We start from the raw sequence: 16,144 nt of genomic DNA, 5'->3' as shown, positions 1-16,144 counted from the left end.
AGACCCAGAGCCCCTGGAACAGGGAGAAATTTGGGTCCCCTAGAGGAAGGATATTGCTATGCTTCCAAAAATGTATACTGTAAATCCTCCTTCTAGGCTTCTCTGTGGTAAAAATCAATGGAAAACTTTGACAGCTCATGAGAGGTAGGACTGTTAATGGTCCAGTCTCTTCAAGAATGAAGATTTAGGCCACCTCACCAGACAAGGAACATCTCTGGCTAAGGAAGAACTCTAGCTAAGATGCTTACCTGGAGCAAAGAAATATAGAATGGTTAGTAGGAGAACATATTGATAAATATCAAGTAAAATCATGTGACAATTTACAGAAACAAGAACAGTAATAGTTATGAGCATTTGTACCATATTTTGTTCTAAATATATTTGCATATATATAGTAGCCAATTTTGTCTTCCCTTTCCCCATCCCTCTAACATAAAATATGTTAATCTCATCACAAAAAAAAATTGTGACTGTGTGAGGTGGTGGATGTTGACTAAGCTGATTGTAGTGATCATTTTGCAATATATATATTTATTAAGGTACTATATTGTACACCTAAAACTGATAAAATGCTGTATACCAATGATATCTCAATAAAACTGGCAGTTAAATTTATAGCCCAGTATGTAAATTATGGACTATCAAAAAGGGAGTCTTAGAAGGATAAACATCATCCAAATATGAGTAAAATGACACTGTATCCTTTTTTGTGGAGATGGTTAGCATTTTTTGTTTAGATGAAGAATAGTTAACAACGTGCTAGATTTTGCTATTGTCTTTATCTGGAAGTTATGAGTGGACTGTGATGGCTTTATATTTTGTTAGCTTTGCTAAGTTGGAACTGTGTGTCCTGGAATTCTCTTTCTTGTATGATTTTGGGTTGGTTGGCCACAAGAAATATTTACATAAGATGTTGGAGGTGAAGTAAAGCAGCAGCCTTTTTCGTTTTCTGAAGGCTCTTAGGCATTGTGACGGCACATGCAGCTTGTGGCTGATCTGCTGACTCACCTTGTCAGCATAGGACAGCATCCAGGCCTGTAGTTCCTCTACCTCCCAACAAATCTCTTCTCTCACCTTTTTGGGCAGGTGTAAGTTCAGCCTCATGGAGGAAGGTGCCAGCTTCTGCAAGTCACCCGCCTCATCAAGACTAGAATAACTGAGAAACAGTCTTGGCTTCCAGTCTGCTCTTGTAGTCTGTTATTTCATATCCATTTTTTTTTAAAATTCTAGCTACTATTCCAGCTGACCTGCATAAGTTCTGTCCAACATAAGGTTCAATAGCCTTACAGAGACTTCTTTACCACCTCTCAAAATTGTTGTAAGGTCTAATCCCTATTAAAAATCCTGTATATATACCACTCAGGATGGTTCTGCTTCTAGGACCGAACTCTGACTGATGCACTAGGATTTTGCTTTTTACTTAAAATGTGATCATCTGGATATCTGGCTTTCCATGAAAGAAAATTTTATTATGCTGATCCCAGACTTCCTATGGCCACAATTAGCTGAAACTGAGCGGCTGCTCCCTGGGATGATGCATGCTTGCCACTTGTCCAGCTTGCCATAGGCCCCATCTGGCCCTCTTCACTCATCTATATTTCATGCCTGGTCCCCCAAAGCATTTGGGTTTGTGACTGTTAGACTGGAGGCATTCTTAAAAGGTATGGTCTGATTTCTATTCACTGGGCATGAAGATTTTATGACTGCCTGACTCAGACCAAACTATGTCTTCAGCTTGGCTGAGTGGCATGTAACAAAAGTTTAACCACCTCTTGAAAATAATAATTCCTTAGTTCCCATAGTATAACATTCACATTTTACTCAGTTTGATTCATTTCAGTCAATAGAATGATGGGAAGTATTGCTTTTCACAAGCTTTGCATTTGGAAGAGACTTGAGACAATACCCAGTTGAACTGGTATTCAAACCCAAGTTCCAGACTTTGCTCTACCATCACCCAGGTTCCTCTGAGATTCCTTGGGCTCAGAGATGGGGCTATGATCTCAGCAGGTGATGCTCCCTGACTCTGTTCAAAGAGAATCTTCAAGTTAATTGTTTCACATTTAATTTCTGCTTGACTTTCTTTCACTATAAAAGAGGGAACTTATCTCACTCTCATTTCACAGGTGAGGAAATTCAGGAATAAAGAGTCCCAAAGTTAACAGCTAATTACTGACTGAAGTGCAATAAGATCTCAGGACCCCAGACTTACATCCAGCAATTTTAGCCCATACACCCACTGTCTAAACAGGCAGCTGTCTTGCTTGTACCAAGAAAACTAAAATTATCCACTGAGACCAAATTGATATAGGTAGATGAGCTTCATGACCAACCCAGGAGGAGCTGAACCTGAGATGCTGCTGATCCACTCCCATCTGTGCAGAAGAGACTTAAAATCCTTATTATTGGTCTTTCAAGATTTCTGAACCAGGACTTAAATGAATAAGAAATAGAGAAGCATTCAAAAGTTATTTATTTCCCTTTTTAACTGAGGCAGCTTTTTTTTTTTTCCTTAAAGAAGAGGCATCTTGTTCCCTTTAAATCCACTTAGACAAAAACTAGATGTTATTGACAGAAGGCCTGTGATATGCATCTCAGGTTTTATATGGGGATTTTCATTTTGTCACATCCAGTTTAAGCCACCAGCCTAATTTAATTACAATTAATGAATCACCATTTACCCTGAGGCAAAACCTGGTTTTCTTGCTGAAGAGGTGTTCAGTGCATAGCATTCAAATTCATGACCTAGACCTCAAATTAACGGGCTGTCCATTAAGAATGGATGAGTGGCTTTGAAGACTGCATTTATCAGTTGTCGACAGTCGTCTCTTGCAGTCCCCAGTGGTCCCTCTGGAAGAGACAGTCAGAATGGGAAGATACTGCAAAGGGAATATCCAGGGCTACCTAGTGCCAAATGAGGTTTCTTTAAAGTACCAGCTTTGCCCTTGTGGGGGTGGAGTCTATGAAGTGGTAGTTATGTAGAAATCAGCCCACTGAGAAGTGGGATAATTTCCATAGCAGGGGAGGCTTCCATTCTGCATCCAGCCCCTAAGGTCTTCTAGTTTTTAAAAAGCTAATGGAATCTAATTGGTTCAATGAGGATTTGATGAATACCTACTATGTGCCTAAGCCTCAAGATATTTGGATAACAGTGCCAAGAAGGGTAGTATAAATATGAGATATAAATACAAGGGATGTATAAATATGGTATAACATGAGGGATGTAGATAATCTTGCGCTGGGATAGGAAAGAGGTTCATCTTCTAGTTGTCAGTCATGCCATGTTTGCCAGGGTTGATTATTCAGCTGGTCTAACTGGCTGGCTTAGTGGCCTTCTTACTTCCATTGCTCCATTGTCCAAAAAGGTCACCATTCCAAGAGAGAAAGAGGTTATTCTTAAAGGTTATGGTTGCTGTGCTTCCCTGATAGAACTCTGATGGTACAGGATTCAGAGACTGAGATGAACTGGCTGTTGACAAGAGGCTGAGAAGGGGTGTCTTGAGGTATCTTGAGAGATGGAAGAGTGCCCTAGAAAGGTCAAGATCGGAGGGTAAGCATTCCTGGTACCGACTTCAGGCTACACAAAGGCAGTCTGCAGCCAAGCACAGGGAACACAGGACACTGCTACCCCTGGAGGGGTGGGATCCTTTTGGTGGGAAGTAGGAATGGTTGCTGGGTCCACCTCCACTGCATTTGCACTCCCCATTGTCAGTGTTCATGGCTGCTTTGAGTGTAGTACTGCTCCCCTGCAACCAGTCCTTCATGTGGGTCCCTCAGAGTTTGCCCTTTTATCCCTGTTCAGTGCTTGGTGACTTTCCACAATTTTGCGCCTTTAAGGCCCCAGTCATATGCTACGCAATGGACTTCTCCAGATTCTCTCATGTAGGGCTCCTGTATCCCTGGCATTTTCCCTTCCTCCTGAGAAGTTCAAAACAGAGTTGCAACATATCCTCTTCCAATTTCTTCTACCTCTGCCATTTTCTTAGTCACTCCCTGATTTGAACCACCTCCCTTTTCAGGTTGGCAAATCACCCCACTGACTCTCTCTCAAATTCTCCTTAGGAGTCCTAACTGACACATGAGGCAGAAAAGTGGGAATAATGAGCTTTGTATCTAGGAGGAAATGCTCTAATTCTGAGAAATTAAGTTTGTGAAGATTGAATTTGATCTCCTTTCTGAGAGCCTCCCTAGTTCCTCCACCAGCATCCCCCTTTTCTCTCTCTCTCTCATTTTGCTTTTTAGGGACATACCCAAGGTATATGGAAGTTCCCAGGCTAGGGGTTGAATCAGAGCTATGGCTGCCAGCCTATGCCACAGCCACAGCAATGCAGGATCTGAGTCAAATCTGCGACCTATACCACAGGTCATGGCAACGCCAGATCCCCAACCCACTGAGCAAAGCCGGGGATCAAACCATAATCCTCATGGATACTAGTCAAATTTGTTTTCGCTGTGCCATGACAGTGACAGTAACTCCCCTGTTTTCTCTTTCTAACAATGTGAGGCCATAGCAAAGTCTGAGTGTTCTATTTCTTATATACTCATTTGCTTATAGCACAAAGCAGGGCCTGTAGGATCATATGATACAATCAACCTGGTTTGTGCCCTCAAAGAGCTGAGCATTCTATCGAGGAGATATCATTATCATCCCTGACAGCAACAGCACCCCCCCCCATACACACACACTCACACTCACTTAAATAGCAAGACAAAATTGCAAGAGTTGTTACAGGACAGGATACAAAAAAATGCCAAATGAGTGTTCTTTGTATGAGTCTTTGCATGCAGAATATTGCCTCATGTTCCTTCAGTCTCACAGTTAAAAACACAATGTCTTCTTGGAGTGTATCCCAGAGATATACACTGATTTGAATCAGATTAAGTCACACCCTGAGACATGCCTGCTAGAGTTGTTCATATAGAAGAGAATTTGAGGTCTGAGGCCAGCTTCAGTAAAAAGTGATATTTAGGCAGCAAGGGTCCCTTGGACCCTCATAGGAAATGCCATACTTTCTTTTCTCTGAGCAACTACAGCATAGTCAGAAATTCTCTCTTCTAGCCTATATGCTTCTAGTAAGACCAAAAGAGCTTGCCCTAATAATTCTTATAACAATTATCATCTGATTACCCCCTTTTTCAAAGTAACATTGTTATGAAGCTTAGGATTTATGGACTGTCACTTTCACAGACACTTTTTAAAATCTTGTACATCACTTAGCATGAGAGTCCCTAGTTCCATCCATGTTGCTGCAAGTGGCATTATTTTGTTCTTTTTAATGGCTGAGTAGTATTCCATTGTGTATATGTACCACATGTTCTTAATCCATATTCATTTGTCAATAGACTTTTAGGTTGTTTCCATGTCTTGGCTATTGTGAATAGTGCTGCGGTGAACATATGGGTGCATGTACCTTTTTCAAGGAAAGTTTTGTCCAGATATATGACCAAGAGTGGGACTGCTGGGTCATATGGTCCTTCTATATTTAGTTTTCTGAGGTACTTCAATACTGTTTTCCATAGTGGTTGTACCAATATTCATTCACACCAACAGGGAAGGAGGGCACACTTTTCTCCACACCCTTTCCAGTTCCAGCATTTGTTATTTGTTGACTTGTTAATGATGGCCATTCTGACAGGTGTGAGGTGGTACCTCATAGTAGCTTTGATTTGCATTTCTCTAATGATTAGTGAAACTGAGCATTTTTTCCTGTGCTTGTTGGCCATCTGTATATCTTCTTTGGAGGAATGTCTAATCAGGTCTTTTGCCCAATTTTCAATTGGGTTGTTGGGGTTTTTTTTGCTGTTGAGTTGTATAAGTTGTTTGCATATTTTAGAGGTTAAGCCCTTGTCAGTTGCATCATTTGAAACTATTTTCTCCCATTCCATAGGTTGTCTATATTTTTTTATGGTTTTCTTTGCTGTGCAAAAGCTTTGTCAGTTTGATTAGGTCCCAATTGTTTATTTTTGCTTTTATTTCTGTTGCCTTGGGTGATGACCAGAGAAAACATTAGTACAGTCAATATCAGAGAATGTTTTGCCTATGTTCTCTTCTAGAAGTTTGATGATGTCTTCTCTAATGTTTAAGTCTTTAAGCCATTTTGAGTTTATTTTTGTGCATGGTGTCAGGGTGTGTTCCACTTTCATTGATTTACATGCGTCTGTCCATTATTCTTATTCACAATAGACAAGACATGGAAACAACCTAATTGTCCACCTACAGATGAATGGATTAAGAACACATGGTTCATATACACAATGGAATACTACTCAGCCATAAAAATTAATAAATCCCTAGCCAGACTTATCAAGCAAAAAAGAGAGAGGATTCAAATCAATAAAATTAGAAATGAAAAAGGAGAAGTAACAATGGACATCACAGAAATAAACAGGATCATAAGAGACTACTACCTGCAACTATATGTCAATAAAATGGAAAACCTAGAAGAAATGGACAAATTCTTAGAAAAGAACAATCTTCCAAGACTAAACCAAGATGAAATAGAAAAGATGAATGGACCAGTCACAAGACCTGAAATCGAAACGGTGATTAAAAAATTTCCAACAAACAAAAGTCCAGGACCAGACGGCTTCACAGGCGAATTCTAGCAAACATTTAGAGAAGAGCTAACACCTATCCTCCTGAAACTATTTCAAAAAATTGCAGAGGAAGGGATTCTCCCAAACTCATTCTAGGAGGCCACCATCACCCTCATACCAAAACCAGACAAGGATACCACAAAAAAAGAAAACTACAGGCCAATTTCACTGATGAACATCGATGCAAAAATCCTCAACAAAATACTAGCAAACCACATCCAACAACGCATTAAAAGGATTGTACATCATGATCAAGTGGGATTTATCCCAGGGATGCAAGGGTTCTTCAATGTCCACAAATCCATCAGTGTGATACACCACATCAACAAACTGAAGAATAAAAACCATATGATCCTCTCAGTAGACACAGAAAAAGCCATTGACAAAATCCAACACCCATTTCTGAGAAAAACCCTTCAGAAAGTGGGCAGAGAGGGAACCTACCTCAACATAATAAAGGCCGTATATGACAAAGCCACAGTGAACATCATTCTCGATGGTGAAAAGCTGAAAGAATTCCCACTGCAATCAGGAACAAGACAAGGATGTCTGCTCTTACCACTACTCTTCAACATAGTTCTGGAAGTCCTAGCCACAGCAATCAGAGAAGTAAAAGAAATAAAAGGAATCCAATTGGAAAGGAAGAAGTAAAACTATCCCTATTTGCAGATGACATGATACTATACCTAGAGAATCCTAAAGACTCTACCAGAAAACTCTTACAGCTCATCCGCGAATTTGGCAAAGTCACATGATACAAACTTAATACACAGAAATTGATGGCATCTCTATACACTAACAATGAAAGATCAGAAAGAGAAATTAGGGAAGCAATCCCATTTACCATCGCATCCAAAAGAATGAAATACCTAGGAGTAAACCTACCTCAGGAGACAAAAGACCTGTACTCTGAAAACTACAAGCCACTGATGAAAGAAATCAAAAAAATAACACAAATAGATGGAAAGACATACCATACCCTTGGATTGGAAGAGTCAATATTATCAAAACGACTATACTACCCAAGGCAACCTACAGATTCCATGCAATCCCCATCAAATTACCAAGGACACTTTTCACAGAGCTCGAACAAAATATTTTCAAGTTTGTTTGGAAGCACAACAGACCCAGAATAGCCAGAGACATCCTGGAAAAGAGAAATGGTGCTGGAGGAATCAGGCTCCCTGACTTCAGACTATACTACAAAGCAACAGTCATCAAAACCATAAAGGTACTGGCACAAAGACAGAAATATAGATCAGTGGAACAGGACAGAAAGCCCAGAATTAAACCCATGCACCTACAGCCAACTCATCTACGACAAAGAAGGCAAGGCTATACAACAGAGAAAGGACAGCTTGTTCAATAAGTGGTGCTGGGAAAACTGGACATCCACAGGTAAAAGAATGAAATTAGAGCACTCCCTAACACCATACACAAAAATAAACTCCAAATGGATTAAAGACCTAGATATAAGACCAGACACTATAAAACTCTTAGAGGAAAACATAGGCCAGACACTCTCTGACATAAACGACAGCAACATCTTCTCAGATCCACCTATCAGAGTATTGACAATAAAAACAAAAATAAACAAATGGGACTTAATTAAACTTCAAAGTTTCTGCACAGCAAAGGAAACCCTAAACAACACAAAAAGACAACCCACAGAATGGGAGAAAATCTTTGCAAATGAATCAACTGACAAGGGATCCATCTCCAAAATTTATAAACACCTTCTGCAGCTCCATACCAAAAAAACAAACAACCCCATCCAAGAATGGGCAGAAGAGCTAAACAGACAGTTCTCCAAAGAAGACATACGGATGGCCAAAAAAACACATGAAGAGATGTTCAACATCACTCATTATTAGAGAAATGCAAATCAAACCCACTGTGAGGTACCACCTTACACCAGCCAGAATGGCCATCCTCCAAAAGTCTACAAACAAGAAGTTCTGGAGAGGGTGTGGAGAAAAAGGAACCCTTGTACACTGTTGGTGGGATTGTAAATTGGTGCAACCACTGTGGAAAGCAGTATGGAGATGCCTCAGAAAACTAAACATAGAACTACCATTTGACCCAGCAATCCCACTCCTGGGCATCTATCCAGAGAAAACCATGACTCGCAAAGACACATGTACTGCAATGTTCAGCGCAGCACTATTTACAATAGCCAAGACATGGAAACAACCTAAATGTCCATTGACAGAGGAGTGGATCAAGAAGAGCTGGTACATATACACAATGGGATATTACTCAGCCATTCGAAGGAATGAAATACTGTCATTCTTAGCAACATGGATGGACCTAGAAACTATCACACTAAGTGAAGTCAGCCATACAATGAGACACCAACATCAAATGCTTTCACTGACATGTGGTATCTGAAAAAAAGGACAGGCTGAACTTTGCAGAACAGATGCTGACTCACAGACACTGAAAAACTTATGGTCTCCGGAGGAGACAGTTTGGGGGGTGGGGGGATGTGCTTGGGCTGTGGGATGGAAATCCTGTGAAATCAGATTGTTATGATCATTATACAACTACAGATGTGATAAATTCATTTGAGTAATAAAAAAAGTAAAAAAAAGTGCAAAATAATGCCATTTGCGTCAACATGGATGTAACTGGATGCCTACTAATTGAAGTACGAAAGAGAGACAAATAACATATGACATTTATAGTTGGAATCTAAAATATGGTGTAACTGGGTCACCTTGCTGTACAGTAGAAAATTGACAGAACACTGTAAACCAGCTATAATGAAAAAAATAAAAATCATTATATGTAAAAAAATAAAAAATAAATAAAATATGGCACAAGTAAACCTATCCACAGAACAGAAACAAACTCACGGACATGGAGAACAGACTTGTGGTTTCCAAGGGGGAGGGGGCGGGACTGGTAGGGACTGGTAGTTTGGGGTATAGATGCAAACTATTGCATTTGGAGTGGATAAGCAATGAGGTCCTACTCTATAGTGCAGGGAACTATATCCAATCACTTGTGATGGAACATGATGGAAGATAATATGAGAAAAAGAATGTATATGTAAGTATAACTGGGTCACTTTGCTCATACAGCAGAAATTGACAGAACATTGTAAATTAACTATAATAAAAAATTTTTTAAAACCCTTATGCATAATAAATTTTAAATTCCTTTTCTTAGAGAAAGCTCTCCAGATTGTGCTAGTTTCGGTCCCTAGAATATTTGGATCTGCCCCTGCAATTTATCATTCATTTACTAAATGCTGTTCTCATAGAAGTCTCACAACAGTCTGATGAAGTAAATTCTATATAATTTGGACTTTATCAAGAGTCTCAGAGAAGTTAAATGACTTGCTCAAGGTCATATAGCAAGTTAATAAAGATACAACTTATATAAACAAGTTTAGAGATGAGATAATCTTAGAAATTATCCAAGATTGAACACTGGAATCTTTTCTTTTCTTGTCCCAAACAGTGAATACGAGAACATATCTCATAGAATAACATTGGTCTTCCAAATCTACCTTCTGCCTGTAAGGTAAGAGACCTAGGCTTGCAGTCCTAGGCTAGCAGGGCTCATAGAAGCAGACATTAAATGGAACTCTGTGCTTGTGTTTTGGTGTTTTTAAAGTTCACTACATTTTCCAGTTAGAGCTTAAGCAGTAAAGAGATAGGAAACAGTGTTGGAAAAACTGACTAATTTAAAGTCCTATGTGGGGCATCCAAACTGTTCATAGTTTTGAATTTCATTTTGTTTTCTGTCCTTTGTTTTTCTGCATCAGGAAAGTCATAATGTCCCATAAAATAGTTCTTTCATATAGGAAGGAAGTGTGCCAACACTCAGTCATTCGTGACTAGTTACTCACGCACTCACCAAACATTTATTGAGCATGTATTTTGATCTCTATGTTATTCAAGGGGCTAGCCACAGCCTAGTTGTGAGCACTGTAGGGTCATAGGGTATTTAGCAACTACATCTGTTTCTGCAAATCCTTAGGCCTCAGTCAGATCCTTTAAAATGAGGTACCTCAGAGGGCCAGGAACAGGGCTAGAGAGCCTGCATGAAGGAGCCATATGGCTGAGGCCTCCAAATGTAGATTTATGACCTTTTCCTTAAGTGAGATTTTAGAGATATCATAATGAGATTGAACAGAGATATTCATAATACATCTTGAAACACATGTCCCATTTTTTAGACCATAAAACCTACTAGTTATGGGCTTAAATGCTGCCTTTAACCATTTTGTTCTTTTGCTTCACCATCTTCTGATACAGATAACAATCATAGTAATAATAATAATGGTATACCTATTGAATAATATGTACTAATTGGATAATATGTTCTTAATACTTTGCTAACCATTTACAAAATTATCTTGTTTCCTTCTACCAAATATTTGTAAAATAGGAACTATTGTTTGTCTCAGTTTTATAGATGGAGAAACTGAGGCTTACAGGCAATCAACCAGCCACTCTGGGACTGTTTAGATAATGTTAAATATAAACCAAAGGGACAGTCACACACAAAAAACATGGAAGTTAATTTTTCTTTGCCAGATTTAAATTATAAAACCCGCAGGCATTCATAATAATATTCAGAGAAGCAGTGTCATACCAGAAACTTTCTCAGAGGCTAGTGTCTCACAAACGAGACCCTCTCTATTTCTGGGAGAATTTTTCTTACTTCCAATAATTATTTTTCATTTATCTTTGCTGGGCAAGCCAATAATTGGTGAGTTTTCATCTAGTTACTTCCCTGGATGACAAATTACATTATTCTGAATTCTCTGTCTCTTTCTAAGAGGCTGGTGGTCAAAAACAACAGATGAAATTTTGATCACCTATGTTCATGACAGGAAAACTGGGCTTCTGAGGATCTCTGGTGGCTGGTGAAAGGACCTGTCGCTTCTGGAGGTCCCAGCTCCCTGGCACTGCAGTGGGGGTGCATATCAGGCACAAATAAACCTTGAGGAGTGAGGCTCTATGTAGCTGCCATAATTCCCACAGATTTAGTGGCTTAAAACAATACAAATTTATTTTGGATGATTCTAGAAATTTATTCTTTTATAGAAGTCCAAGATCAATGTGTCCTCAAGGCTATGATCTTTCTAGAGGCTTTATTGGAGAATCCTTTCTTTCCTCTTCCTGCTTCAGGTGGCACCATGTGTTCCTTGACTGTGATTCCTTGGCTCTATTCTCTGCCTCTGTCTTCTCATAGCCTTCTTCTCTTCTGTCTCATAAGGACACTTATCATTGGTTTTGGAGCCCATATAGATATTCCAGGATGATCTCATCTCGAGATTCTTAATTATGGCTGAAAGACCCTTTTTCTAGATAAGAGCATATTTATGGGTGCTGAGTACCATTCAACTCATACATTCAGCCCTTCGCAGGGTCTCTGCAAAGTTCTCTCTGAGAGCTCCAGTTTTTAGCGTGAGGGTGCCAAGATGCTGGGGTATATTATTGAAGTTACACAAATGCCCAGCTTTTAGATAACTTGAATATTACTTCCCAGCATCTGTTTTAGAAACAATTATTAATATTGAGCACCTGGTGTGCAAGGCACTGGGGGCTCAGAGATAACTTGAACTGCAAACCCGACATCCATTTCTCAGAATTCAGTCAGACAGACTAACAATGACACAAATACTTAGAATCCAATATGACTGTTCCCTTAAAGAGGTTTCTACAAAGGAATTGTATGATGTGTTCAGGGAAGGTTTAAGAAGGCCAGGAAGGCACTCTCAGTTCTCCTACTATCAAGGAATTTGAGGACTTGTGAGACTGACTGTCAGAGACCCCACAGCTTAGACAGGCTGGAACTAAGAGTTGAACCCAGAGCTGCTGACACTTGTTCAGAAGCCACATGCTTCTGCCAGCTGAAAACAAAGAGTTTGTCCTCTTAGAAGGCAGATTCTAATGTTCTTGGTGACTTTCCTTTGGATTCTAAAAACTTTCATTAGATCTGTAGAGCCGCTGTGGGAGAATGTTATATAGATGGGTAGTTATCTAACCTTTTTGCTTTGTGTGTCATTGATCTTTCTTCCTTTTTTTTAACCTCTTCCTTTTTCTCTTTTGAGTCAGGAAATGGGCAGGATATGGAAACCCAAACTCTTTCTTGATAGAGTTTTCAAACAGCAGTGAGACAGGAGAGCAAGGTCCTAGGCCAAGAAATAGTGTAAAATGTAATTTTACTGTAAACATGTTGCAAACTGACCTTCTTTTCAGCCTTTCTCTTTAGGAGAAGCTCTGTGAAGCCTTTGAGGTGAGCCTTGCTTCTGTTCACTATCTCTTATTTGCTCTATTCTCTCATTCAGAGGCCCCATCTGTGAGGGGCTTAGGGATAAATGCACAGTGAATTACCATGGGCACATAGGGGGTCTTCAGGATTGGACTCACTCAAGATAGTTCCATTCAGCTCAGCAGATATTTACTGAGCGCCTACCAAGAGTCAATAATCGTGCTCAACACTGGGATGCAAAGACAATCAAGGTAGAGGCTCTGTCTTTGAAGAGCTTATTTTCTTTTCTTTTTTTTTTTTTTTTTTTTTTTTTTGTCTTTTTGCTATTTCTTGGGCCACTCCTGCGGCATATGGTGATTCCCAGACTAGGGGTCTAATTGGAGCTGAAGCCACCAGCCTACGCCAGAGCCACAGCAACGTGGGATCCGAGCCGCGTCTGCGACCTACACCACAGCTCACGGCAATGCTGGATCATCAACCCACTGAGCAAGGCCAGGGACCGAACCCACAACCTCATGGTTCCTAGTCAGATTCATTAACCACTGCACCACGAAGAGAACTCCAAAAAAGCTTATTTTCTGATGGACTTACAGGACAGAGACACTTGTTGATGAGCGGAAGGAGCAAATGCATTTGAGAAAAACCCTCTGCCAAGGTTCTTACAAGTAAGCCAATGGTGTAGATGGTTAAGCCATGGCAGGTAGGTGGTCATACTTGCAGTGAGAGCACACTTATATATTGCTTAAAGAATAATGTCTTAAATTGAACCTACATATGGCAAAAGTGGGGTGGGGTGATGGGAAAACAGTCCCTGATTTATAAATTCTTTACCAATCCACATGACGCTGGTCAATTTTGCTGCCTCAAAAAATTTTGACATTGAAAACAACCACTCGCAGCTCCTTTAATAGGAGAGTGCTACAAGAATAAGGGGAGATAATAAACTATTATCAACATTTATTAAGCTGCTGATTAAGCTGAGCCCTCTCATCCAAGCTTGCTGTTGGGCACTTTCTGCCCTGAGACAAATGCCAAAGTGATCCTGTCATGGAGTTTCTCTGAGCCCCTGTTGCTTCTTCCAAGGGCATAATCTGGTCAGTGGGTTGCTGGGAAACTCTATTTTTTTAAAAAGTGCACATTACTGTTTAAAAGTTTCAAATGGAGTTATTGCTAAGACTAGTTATAAGCTGTAGCTTCTTCCTTGTCAAAAGCTATTACAGCTATTTTTCAGACCCAGTAGATTGTGTCACAGAGAGAAGAGCCATTGCTCTTTATTGTTCAAATACAAAAGAGAACATTAATAAAAGGAGAAGATATTACAGAAAGGGAAAGGGATAGATGTGACATGCAAGGGTCCTGGTTGGATAGGACTCAACAGAAGTCTGCTGTGGATATAACAGGAGCTCAGGACAGCATAAGCCCACCTACAGTTGTGGGGCCCTGAGATAGACATAGACTTCTTCCTTATATCCTGGACTACTTCTCTCTGATTCTAAATTCTACTATAGTGCAAAACAGTTTCTTGAACATAGGATACCTTTCTACTCAGCTGAGAATTAAGGTCAAGTGTTGACATTTAACAGGCAGCCAGGAAAGAGACAGCATGTTGATCCTGGAATGAGTGACTGTTCCAAAGATTTCTTATGCCTCTCAAGTTTCTTAGCCTCACCTGTATTTTGTGCCAGCCACTACTGCAGATGCAGTCCTCTGCAGGCTCCCACCAACTTTACACAGGTATGCCCTGGGAGCATTGTGCTCAGGCTTATACTGCATATGTTGTTCCTGCCCTGGGTCTGCTGCCCTGGACCTCAGGAGCTCACAGTGGCACAATGAGATGGCCCAACCTGAAACTCTTGTCTTGTAGGCTGTCAGAGAGTTCAGGGGTTAATGGTGGTGGTGGAGGATTTGAGAAGATGCATACCCAGGAATGAAGAGGTAACTTAGCACTGGGTTCCAGACTTGACTATCTGTCAAACTGACCTCTCTCTCTTTTTGGATATTTAATAGGCATCTTTGCAGGAATGACAGCACCAAAACGGAAATCACCCATATAGGGGAGGCACAATGAGAAAATTGGCCTAATTCCAGACACAATAAAGGAAGAAAGGACTAATCACTTGTGTGATAAGCTACAATGGAAGCCAGGGATAAATCTGATCAAAATGAGAGCTAGAACCCAAATTAATATACTGACTGCCAAATTTCACAGCAAGGGGGCAACTTAAAGTCCAGGGTAGGCAGGAAAGCAGTTCATTAATTCAAACAGCAGAGCCTCTTTTTCATCAGCTCTCCTATAGTTCTAGCCCATTTCTTTCTGACAAGAAGCTGTGAGGACCACACTCACCCTCAGGGCCTGTTGAGGGACAGCAGGAGCAGATGCCCAGCTAGAGCACCAGCAATCCCCTCTTTTTACATCACCTAGTAGATAAATAGCAAAATAGTAATTTCATAAAAAGACATCGGACTCTAACCTGCGCTTTGATGTGAGTTCATCTGGAGAGTCAGGTGAAGGCTATGTGTAAACTCCTGATATCTTTCCAAGCTCAAATCACCATATTAAAAATAGTCTATTATAACTGAATTTTGGATAATAAAACCAAATTTATAAGACAAAACAAAGTTTCAGTTAACTGATCCTATATTTATCGTCTAAAGTAGACTTCCTGCTACTCCAGGAGAGGGCCTGTGTCATATTCTTTTCTTTTATAAACATTACTCCTAAAGGGATTTATGGAAGCTTCTTTCTATAAAGCTTTGCCTTCAGCCCTCTTCTCTTCTCAACCTACACTTTTCTCCATAGGTGGCTGCCTTTATCTCATTGCTTTAAATATCATCTGTATGCCAGTGACCCCCACATTTATATGTATAGCCCAGACATTTTTACTAAGCTCCAGATTTATATATCCAACAGGCTAATTGATTTCTTCACTTGGATATCCAGCAAACATTTCAAATTTTTTAAATGGCCAGATATAATTTTAAATATTTCCTCCCATGCCTGTTTGTCCCCAAATCTTATCTCTATTTCTGTCTTCCTTAAGACTTAGGGCTCTTGCCTGGGTTATTGGTCTCCTTGCTGCCACTTTTGCTGCTCTCTGACCCCCACCTCTCACAGCTGCAGAATTATGAATCTGATCACTTCACGCTTCTTCTTCTTCTTCTTCTTTTTTTTTTTTTTGTCTTTTTTTTAGAGCACCTGCGGCATATGGAAGTTCCCAAGCTAGGGGTTGCATCAGAGCTATAGCTGCCGGCCCACACCACAGCCACAGCAACACCAGATCTAAGCCACATTGGCAACCTACACCACAGCTTC

General features: G+C 40.2%; 1 protein-coding gene and 1 long non-coding RNA gene across 2 annotated transcripts in view; one reads left to right on the top strand and one right to left on the bottom strand.

The window, feature by feature from the left end:
* Nucleotides 1-16,144, top strand: part of LOC110261071 (uncharacterized) — an 856,894-nt gene that overhangs the window by 419,097 nt on the left and 421,653 nt on the right. The window contains exon 4 of the mRNA XM_084969796.1: nt 10,066-10,128. Within this exon, the coding sequence (XP_084825922.1) occupies nt 10,066-10,128 (63 nt within the window). The remainder of the gene's footprint in view (nt 1-10,065; nt 10,129-16,144) is intronic.
* Nucleotides 1-16,144, bottom strand: part of LOC146406357 (uncharacterized) — a 59,660-nt gene that overhangs the window by 31,465 nt on the left and 12,051 nt on the right. The gene's annotated exons all lie outside the window — the stretch shown is intronic.

Source organism: Sus scrofa, chromosome 1, assembly GCF_054392235.1.
Source record: "Sus scrofa isolate SSC_HxYL_T2T_F1_AM1 chromosome 1, Sscrofa_HxYL_maternal_Yorkshire_Landrace_v2.0, whole genome shotgun sequence".
Taxonomy (NCBI): Eukaryota; Metazoa; Chordata; class Mammalia; order Artiodactyla; family Suidae; genus Sus; species Sus scrofa.
This window is presented reverse-complemented; position numbering and strand designations above follow the sequence as displayed.